This window comes from Rhagoletis pomonella, unplaced genomic scaffold (assembly GCF_013731165.1).
Source record: "Rhagoletis pomonella isolate Grant_MI unplaced genomic scaffold, Rhpom_1.0 Rhpom_scaffold_00004, whole genome shotgun sequence".
NCBI classification, from domain to species: Eukaryota; Metazoa; Arthropoda; class Insecta; order Diptera; family Tephritidae; genus Rhagoletis; species Rhagoletis pomonella.
The window spans coordinates 56786112-56796664 of NW_023458558.1; the positions used below are offsets into that span (position 1 = coordinate 56786112).

Sequence of the window (10553 nt, forward strand, 5' to 3'; positions counted from 1 at the left end):
CGTCAGGCCGATCCCGGAAATACCCGTATCAACGCGGAGATTCGGCTGCTTGTGCACGGGCGCTCAAACAGTTGCAATGGCCGACAGAGCAAAGTCCTGGAGTGCTAGTCGAGAGATGCAAGGTTCGAGTCCCAGAGCAGGAATTTTTTTGAAATATTTTTTTTTTATTATTTATTTTTTAATTGTAATTTTTTAAATTGTATTTAAAAAAAATTATCTAATTTACCCTAGTATTTAGGTTTTTCCGTATATGCAACTAATTTTACAATTTGTAATTTATATTTCAATTGAAATATCAGAACCAGAACCAGTAGTCTTCACGCGACGTCATAGCCGACAATTGCCAGGAAAGCAATTAACTTTGTCCTAAAAGCACTGACAAAATTCAAAATCATTTAAGGAAATTATTACTTATATTGAGGAAATTATTACTTATATTGAGTAAATTTACTTCCTCAAATTAATGACGCCCTATTTTTAGCATGAACCTTAATTAAAGAAAAACTTATCAAATGGAGTAAATTTTTCGTAATATTAAAAAAAAGCAGTATCTCTAAAATGAGGATACTGTTTTCCTGTTTTAAGGAAATGCCTTTTTCTTAGTGTATGTTGCAGCAACCTACGATGAATACTTTCAGAGATATGTTGTGTGAAAACTTTAGTTTGTATGGGAGGTGCCACGCCCCTTGATACCTCGAAATTATTATTATTCTATTATCATCCTTCAAGGGTCTAGAGTCGATGTCAAAAATTTCAAAAAGATTGGTACAGCTGTTCTCGAGTTTTTCGATAAGGAAAAACGGATTTCAAAAGCAGTATAGACGCGAAATTTAATTATATTTTATTTAAAAAAAGAAATTTGAAATCGGTTCATATATGGGCTCTCAAAATGGAATTGTCCACATCAACATTTTTTGCCCCACTGTGCGGCGTAGGGATGGCAAAGTCGACATTGACTTTCGACCAAAATCGACTTTTTGCTTCTAAAACTCGACTTCTAATGATCGAATTTCAATTTATGCAAGTAGACTGAAGTCGACTTTCCACTGTCGATTTTCGACTTTTTTAAATTCATTTGCATTAGCAATTCTTAATTTAAAACGTTTCTTCTAACAATAGCGCCGAATGCTGTTTTGTCTTATTTAAAAAAAAAAAATTACCAATAAAACTTAAGCGATATGAAAAAAATATGGTACAGAAATGAATCTTTATAACAGTACAACAGCGTTGTCAAATCACTTAAGAGCAGCGCATAAAATTATAATACGAAAACAAATTCCTACGAATTTAAAAAGAATGCGACATACTTGTGTGGATGAAAGTAGGATTGTTAATCGTTTTCCTCCAGAATCTTAAGTTAATAATGAAGTAAGATATATCGAGCTGTTTATTTTAAAAATTTCATGCAAGAAAGTTTTTCATTAGAGAACGTGAGTGATATGGACATGAACAGACAGTCTTTGGTTTGAATTTCACCAATCGCAACGGATAAAATTTTCAATACCGATCAAGCTATTGCTGGTGTCTTTGAGATGCGATATTGTTTAAATGGCATGGGCGTAGCCGGGTAGGGGAAGGGGGGTGCTCGAGCCCCCCCTAACTTTGAAATTTTCCTTATATATATAAAAAATAGTACCCTGAAATGCCAGCTTAATAGGGTCGAGCCCCCCCCCCTAAATTTCATTCTGGCTACGCCGATGAGCACGATCATTAGTCGTGTGGATAATCCCAATCCACTAGCCGCCTGGGCTCCTTTGAAGGGAAAATATAACCATGTTTATAAAGTGGCACTTAAATTTCTACCAATACTCGCCACCTCTGTTCCATTCGAAAGGCTTTTTTCCCAAACAGGGCTTATAGCAACGCAGCTTAGAAATCAAATTCACGGAAAGCACTTTGACCAACTCGTATTTATGCGTAGTTTGGACGCAAAATGGGTAAATTGGTTTCACTTTAAAATTCATATGTACACTCAGAAAAAACATTCGTTGATGGTAGGAAAAAGTAAATATTACTTTGAAATAGCTCCAAAGAAATGGCTGCCTTAATATGAGTAAACGATTTAACTCAGTTTATGGAAAACACAATTCCTTAGTTTTCAGTACTATTTTCTTTCTTCTTAGGAAAAATTAACTTGCCATGAAAGGAATAAGTATGTCATTTTGCTCGCGGCGCTTAAACAGTCGCATTGGCCGACAAAGCAAAGCTCTGGAGTGCTAGTCGGGAGAATAAAATACTTAAACAAAAAATTGCCAAAAAGTAGTGGTAAGCCTAAGCTACTTCAAACTTGCACTGAAATTTATACTTTAGCGAGCAATGGATCCGTAAGGTGGCACTCAAGTCAGGATATCCAGGAAAAACGTATTTATGATCACACTCTGTAGAAATTTAAAATGTAAATTCCATATGTGAAGAGAAATACCTCTACGTGAAATGGGTCTCTTAGGTGGCGCTGGAGGCGGGATTTCCAGAAAACCCATACTTATTTTGTGATTACGGTGACCATCCGTCTTGTATTTTACGGGACAGTCCTCTGTTTTGACCAATTGACCTAATAATTTATTTATTTTATACGGGACACCCAATTTTCTGTATTTCTTTTAATTTCCTCAATTTGTCCCGTATTCGGTGTTCGGTATTTCGACGCCTTAATAGCTCATTAAAGTTGCATGGCTATGGACTAGTTTTAAGTGATGTTGGTATATGGTAGTAATTTTCCTTATAAACAGTTATTATTTTCTAGTCTGGATGCTTGTGATTCGAATCGAGGAACACGTACAGTGACCAAAATATAAAATAGGACTCGACATTTTAGGAAGATTTTTAGCTATTTTTCTTTAGTTTTTTTTTTCGTTATTTATGGCCCTTATAAAAATCATATTCAACATTATTTCTACAACAATTTTCTTATAAAACGGCCCCTAGCTCAATAAAATTGTTGAATGTTCTAAAGGCCATAAATAACAAAATAAAAAACGACAAATCCTTAAGGACGAGCACAGCTTAAAAGTTAAATATACTAAAAATAGAATATTAACAAAAACCAACAACAAACAACTACTACGTGATCGAGTCTAAATAGCAGCAGAATAGCTGTCCTTGATTGCAGTTTACGTAGCGAACTTAGATCAGTGAGAGTAGATCACTGGCTTTGTAATCCGAGGTCGCTGGTTCTTATCCCAATGACCGCGGTTGAAGAAGTCTGAAGGAGACGTGGTGATCTCCGAAATAGGAACTATAATTTCTAGCTTTGTAAATGATTGTTGTTTTTCTACAACATTTTTCATATAAAACACCCCCAAGCTCAATAAAGTTATTGAATACATATATTTTTTTTTTCTTTTATGAAAGCAAAGCTCATTTCCTAATACAAAAGCCATATAAAACCAAATTTCAGACTTTGTGCAAAAACTATGAAAATTCTGTAAAGTTTGACTAAAATTTCAAACTTTTTAATCAGAATATTAAGAAAAAATTTTAGTTTTCCAATTTTGTAGCGCATTAAAATTGAGTATAATAAAATGCAATGCAAGATGCTGCTCATTTTTTTCCCTACTAGAAATTGTCCAACATACTTTGCTTTGTATGAAAATAGGCGTAACAACGAGTCACAGAGCAGGAATTTTTATTTAATTTTATTTTTTATTTTTTATTGCAATTTTTTAAAATGGGTTAAAAAAATGATCTCATTAATTTTTATGGTATTTGAGTATTTAGGGGTTTCCATATTAAATTAAAGATTGTATCGTAGTTTTGTGTTTCATTAATTGATTAATTTTAAAATAACCGTAAAAATCAAGAAGTATCACTAAAATTGCAAACAGCCGCAAGAATTACTCAAGTTCAGAGCATACAATGGCGTAAATAGTTGTGCATGTGCGCCCATTGTAAAAGCTACAAACGTAATGCTGAATTTCTACTAGGCATTGAAATGACAAAAAAATTGGTTTCATTTTGCCATTTAATGACTAGAGGAAATCCAGCATAAGTGTGGAGGGGAAATACACCGAAATATAGGTATTATGAAATTCTTTAAAGGCAGTAAGACATATTGACCAGTTTCGCCTATTCTGTTCATTGATTATTTTCGAAAGAATTTATATAAAAGTCTACTTCATAATTTAATAAACACAATATATGTACATGTATGGTGGCCGCTGTGGTGTGGTGGTAAGCAGTGCGCGCTTTCACTCACCAGCACCTAGGTTCAAGCCCTGGTCAAAGCAACATCGCAAAAAATTAGGAAAAGGTTTTTTCTTAACAGCGGTCGTCCCTCGGCAGGCAATGGCAAGCCTCCGAGTGTATTTCTGCCATGAAAAACAGCTTCTCATAAAAATACAATCGCCGTTCGGAGTCGGCGTAAAACTGTAGGTTCCTCCGCTTTGTGTGACAATATCAAGGCGCACGCCACAAGTTGGAGGAGAAGCTCGGCCAAACACTAACATATGTGTAAGCGCCAATCTATTATTATTATTATATGTACCATAATCGTCATTTCAACCTTCGCACAAAAATTATAAAAATTCAGCAGGTTTTCCCAACAACAAACTATGAACTGAAGAATTTTTAAGGGGATTCCAAGTTTTCAATTGCATGCATTTTTTCCATATAAAGTGTGTTCGAAATTTTTTTAATGGATTAAAATGTATGACACCGTCACCGAAAAAAATATCAAAAATCATAGGAATATTGCAGAAACTTGCACTTTTATTTAATGGACTATAAAACTGCAAACTTAGAATCTTTCTAAAAATTCTGAATTAAAAGTTTGTTGTCGCGAAAACTTACTTTTCGTACTGCGTATCCACAATAGAATTCAGCGGTTTGTAAATATTTCCCATGGCCCTTATTTTACTTTTAGAGCTTTTAATTTTCACTCTTTGTATTTTTTTAATCAATAATGTGGTATGTGATTCTTTTATTTTATAGTTTAAATTTCTGTATTTTAAGATTGTGCCAAAGCAGGATGAACTGTGCCAAAAGTGCCTCTGTGAATGAAAGTGCCAAAAATGGCATTTTTGTGCCTACATTTCCATCACTGGCCAGGACTATCGATGTTGCTCGATACATCAATGTTTTTTTTACAACCCTATGACGGTGATGTTGTTGCTTCCCAATAAACATTTAGGTTTGAGCTCAAATTGAAGTTAAGTTGAGAACTAAGGTATTTCTCAAATCTCCAACGTTGTTTCTCAACAGTACCTCAAGTGGAGGATGATAGCGTTCTCAACAAAAAGGGCATTTTTCTTTGTATGAAAAAAGGACTGTTTATCAAGTTGAGAAAATGCTAGTTATCAACTTGAACTCCAATGTAATTCTCCAATTGGTCTCAAACATATCATTGAAATACTGAAATTGAAATAGTAAAATACCTCATACCTTTTTGATTGAATCGACATACATAGATGAATTTAAATATTAATTTTTCATTTTATTACTCCTTTTATATTATGTAGTTAATCAATATCGTATTACAATAATTCACTTCACAGTATACAGTCCGACAGTAACTTTGCCATTAGATTCACTTGGCGTTTTATTTTCTTTCAAGATTATTTGAGGATATTTTAAAGATTATTTACTTTTTGTTGGTAATTTTCCCCTTTATATAGCTTTAGTTTTTCACTTGATAATTAAAAATTCGTTTCTCTATCACTTTTTACGTATCTGCGCGTCGGTTAGAGATGAGTTGGAGAATGATGTTGGATATCAACTTGGAACTATGAGTTTCTCCAAGGTTGGAGAAATATTTTTTTAGTGTTTATTGGGTTCTATCGCTATCAGAAGCGAATTTGATATGTTTCTCTGTCCGTCAATCTACGTTTACGCTACGTCGTTGTGTGCCAGCCCTATAATACATATTATGTACATACATACATATAATCACTCATATTAAATTTTTATACCCCACATTTGTTTTCGTAGAAGTTTCCGCTTTTAGTTCGGTTTAGATACGATTAGAATTTAATTATTTAAAATGCAATATAGCGCACATCGTCGGCGATACTGCAAAACGTTATATGTCCCTTATTACCCTTGGTGCTTAATTGATCTGTTATCTGTAACTGATCGCTTTTCTGGCAATCGTTCATCTTCATCAGCAAAAGGTAGACAGTCTTGTCATTCGTTTATTAGGGTGAAACAATTTACAGATGCATTCCGGCGCAAGTAAGAGATAATTTAAGTGTCAAGGGTACTAATAAACATAGACCGTTTTGCAGTATCACCGACGACATGTATGTACATTGTACATTGTACATATGTATGTATAACCGCTTTAGTGCAGTGTGCTATAGTACATACTAGTTCCGATCCCGTATGAGTCCGGACCAGTCAGAAATAGTCGGTTCGCTGACTATTGGGAGGACACAAATAAGACTAAATAAGGTTCTCTCTGTGTCAGAAGTTACCAGTTTCAGTCCGAAGATTTTTTGCTTGTAAATTCTGGTAAATGTGTCAAACGATCAGCTGTACTGTGTTTGGCAACCAAATTGTAAACAAAATAAAAGTGCACTCTGCTAATTCATGTTGAAAACTATTTAATTACTTGTTTAAGTGGATTTGAAAGTATTTTTGGTTATTTACATGTGTGGGCTGAGTGTGTTTACATTCAAAATAAGCAAAAAAATACAACCAAAGTTTGGAGGTTATGTTGAATTTGTCAGAAGTTACCATTTCTTTACTAGAAAGCGATCCCGTACTTTTCAGTGTTACTCTCTCGCTCTTAGCGAATTTTTAGGTTTTGAATACGGGATTGGACCTACTGCGGGAATATACTTTTCTTGTAAGTTGTATCAGAACTAATGTGGTTAATTTGTTGGATAACTACCCAATATTACTGTATTAAATTGATAACAGTTTTAACTGGCGTCGTTTTGTTTTAGCTACCGCGTTAAATCAGTGCTGGGTTAAGTTTTGTTTTTCTCATTCTAAAACTTCGAGTTAGTTTATTTTAGTTTATCAGTAATAGATTGTAATTCAAAGTGTTCGGATGCAATTTTGGCAATAAAATTTAAAAATCAAATCTTAGCTTGGTTGAGGCAAGTGAATAAAAAATTAAAGAAAAAGTCTGGGAAAATCGCTAGAATTGCAAACGGATATGAAAGGGAAGCGAAAATACCGATCGACGGTCTATAAAATTCGCATATCCACTGCTGAACTTGTAGCATTAGTTGCATTCGCGTACCTTATAATTATTGATAGTTATCAAAAGTGACCAGCTGTGCCACTTGCAAAGTAGGGGAAATTGAGAGAGTAAAGCGACATTTCATTTTGAGTGGAGGTTTTTGGGTTCTGATGGAAAAATTTTTACCAGCAGCAATTGGCCATCAAGAGAACAGCTGATCAAAAATCGCTATATGGAATTTACGCAAATCACTAAATTTAATTTGTTGTTTTGGAAGTGAAATATGATAAAATATGACTGATTAAACTTGCAAGAAGTAAGCAATTATTCGCTTAGTCAATAAATTGTGTGAGGATAACACTTTGCGATCAATTTTCTTAAGGCAGTGTCACACGATTGGGCATTTGCCCACAATTTGGTGCAAATTGTATCCCAGTCGTGTGAATGCACACATACATATTTTCTTTATCACAATCACGAATTATACCAGGGAAGTAATTAGAGCGAGAAGAAAACTTTTGACATGGCCTTATTTGAAAATTTGCCTATAAAACTTGACTATAACGGCCAGTTTTTCAGTGCACGGCCGTGGTTTAAATTCAGGTTAAACGCACAATCTGGCTTTTGTTTAAACTAGAGCTGTAGAACTACCGATCGTCATCAAATTCTATGTTTTCGATAGTTCGCATGGAAACTATATAGCGATTTTCAGTAACTTTGGCCTTTCACTTCGATACAAGAATCTCCGAAACTTGACTAACCCTGGCTTATATCAATAGTTTCTTCCATCGAAGCAGAATCACTAACACCATAGTTTGGTTCCAAAAAGATCTACAAACTAGTTTTTTTTTTTAAATTTAATTACACCCGATTTAAATGATTCAAACACTTTAAAGCAATTCTGGTTCATTCTCTTTTATATTTTCTATTTGGGAAAATGTCAAAAGCAAAGTAAGAAACTTGAAACCACTTGATGCTACAGACTCACCCCTCTCTTCCACTAGCAATCAGAATTGAATTTATTACTTGAACCGTGTAAAACCCGGTAATAGGTAAAAAAATAAAAGCTTATAAAAATAGTGATGTTTAAGCAAATCAATGTAGCCAAATCCCCATTTTCTAAAATAAAGTAATGCATACTAAGAAGTACAGATAATATAAACAATATATATATTTTCTCAAACAAAGACTATCGTTAGTGGCCAACGACCATCCGATAGTACAAAAAATAAAACCAATCGATAGTACCATCGATAGTTTTACAGCTCTAGTTTAAACTAATATCAGCCAATCAAATGTCAGCCAGCTGTTCAATTTAAACTCAGTTTACGAAAACTAAGTTTAAACTGGCACTGAAAAACTGGCTCTAAGGCAGTCAAATGTCAGAAAATAAAGAGAGAAAGCAATTTTATTACTTAACCTGTTTATTGCGCCATGACGAAAAAAAATTTGTTAAAATTTTTCAATAGAAGTTCGCTGTATTGTACCAATCGTGTGACTAAAAAAAATGTTCGTCCCAATTTTTTCATTTTGTACCAATATAAAATATATACAAATCTGTACAAATGTACCAATCGTGTGACACTGCCTGTACGTTTTCAATTTTAATCTTTTAAATGTAAACAAAAATTATATCAGCTGTTCGTACAACTTGCAATTTTCTGTTCTCGTATTAGTGATGTGCGGTTCCGAGTATTTGAAGAACCGGTTCTGGCGAGAATTTGGACCGCTTCCGGTTATAAAAAAAAGGAGTAATGGAAATAATAATAAGAAATGGCGCTTACACATATGTAAGGCACATTAAACGGGTAGTATCAGTAGAGCAAAAACAACATTTGCGTGTATTTTGTTGTTGCTTCTGGTATCGAAAGTGTCAAAAACTGTTCTGAATTTTTTCTTCTAAATCAAAGCGGGCCATGTGAAATACAAAAAATTATAAAAAATAAAAAAATGAAATTGGAAAAAATAAAAATTGATGCAACTTTCTTTCCTAGTAAATTTGTTTGCTTCTCGAAGCATTGATCCATCCTTTGCAAGGCCCAGTAATCAGCGGTCGTGCTGCCGAGTTGGGCGAACGTTCCAAAAGCTGCTATTCAATCGCTTGTTTTGTATGGAAAAAGGTTTCACATGCAAATGGATTTTAACAATTCAGAATTTTTGTGAGAAAAAATGAAAAATATTTGACATTTTCGAGACCAAATAATTTGAAAATAAATCAAATCAGCTGCTCTACTGATACTACCTGTTCAATGTACCTTGCACATATGTTAGTGTTTCTCCGATTTGAGACTACTGACATATGTATGTAGCAGATAAAGCCAATCTATTAGCCTATGTAAGATTTCCGACCATTGAACCAATAGAAGAAGAAATAGTTATTATTTGGCAGAGCTTCACCTACCAGTATGACTGGGGCTGATTTCTTCAACTGTTTGGTTGGTTTTTTTTGAAAGAAAATAAAATTGATTGATTTAAGTATGTTAGCATCGAAAATGAAGGCAGTTTCTCCATTAGTTGAATGGACTCACGCTGGTATTCACATAGACTAGGGCTGCCATAATCCTTATCCCTATAAATAGAGTTTCCTTGGTTCTGGCGTTGCATTATTTTGAAGTATTTTCTGTTATTATAAGCAATTTAGTTTTGTGGCACAATCCGTATTATTATTATAGCATACAATTTATTTTAGCGATAAATGGCAAAAGCAACTTTTAATTACATAAAATGATTTATGATTGAAATGCAACGTTTTGGTGTGGACCTTTACATTTTATGTACTTTAGTTATTGGTTTATTGTTTTTGTCTCTTCCATTTTTAATCATTTTATCTCGATGAATACGGATCAAACTCGTCCCAAGTTTGGAATTTCGTACACCTAAGAGCTAGGCCTGGCTTGTATAGCAAAAGAAAAGCCTTCATTTGAAATACGGGCACAAAGCAAACAACTGACATTATAGGTTGATTTTTAAACAAATAAATAACATGTTTTTTTACATTTGTATTACAGGATAAATTAAGAGTTCTAAAAGATGTCTCCAAGGCGGTAAGTAGAGTTAAAAAAATATATTTTGGTATGCATCAGGGACGGCAAAGGTGTAAATTTTCTTTAATATTACATAAGAAAATATCTCTTGTTTATTGTAAAAGTCTTACCTAAAATATTTATAATTCCGAAAAATTTAAACAAAAGGATATAAAGTGTTTCCTCCTTGAGCAAAAAAGATTATAACTAAGTAAATATATATAAAAAAATTACCGTAAAATTTCATCCAGAGGAGGAAAGTGTCATCAGACCAGGGTCTTCAACTAATTTGTATGCTCTCCCCGAATGCACACCCGGAAAATCCACGATGTTTATTTGCAATAGTACCTTAGGACGTATGCAAAGGTTTTCACCTAAACATGCAGTCTTATGAGGAGAATAAA

At 33.8% G+C, this 10553-nt stretch overlaps 1 protein-coding gene across 1 annotated transcript in view; it reads left to right on the forward strand.

Annotated features, from left to right (window-relative positions):
* Nucleotides 1-10132: 10132 nt before the first annotated feature.
* The window catches only part of LOC118737847 (uridine phosphorylase 1), an 8658-nt gene continuing 8237 nt past the window's right edge, over nt 10133-10553 (forward strand). Inside the window, exon 1 of the mRNA XM_036468636.1 lies at nt 10133-10170. Within this exon, the coding sequence (XP_036324529.1) occupies nt 10157-10170 (14 nt within the window). The 5' untranslated portion in view covers nt 10133-10156. The remainder of the gene's footprint in view (nt 10171-10553) is intronic.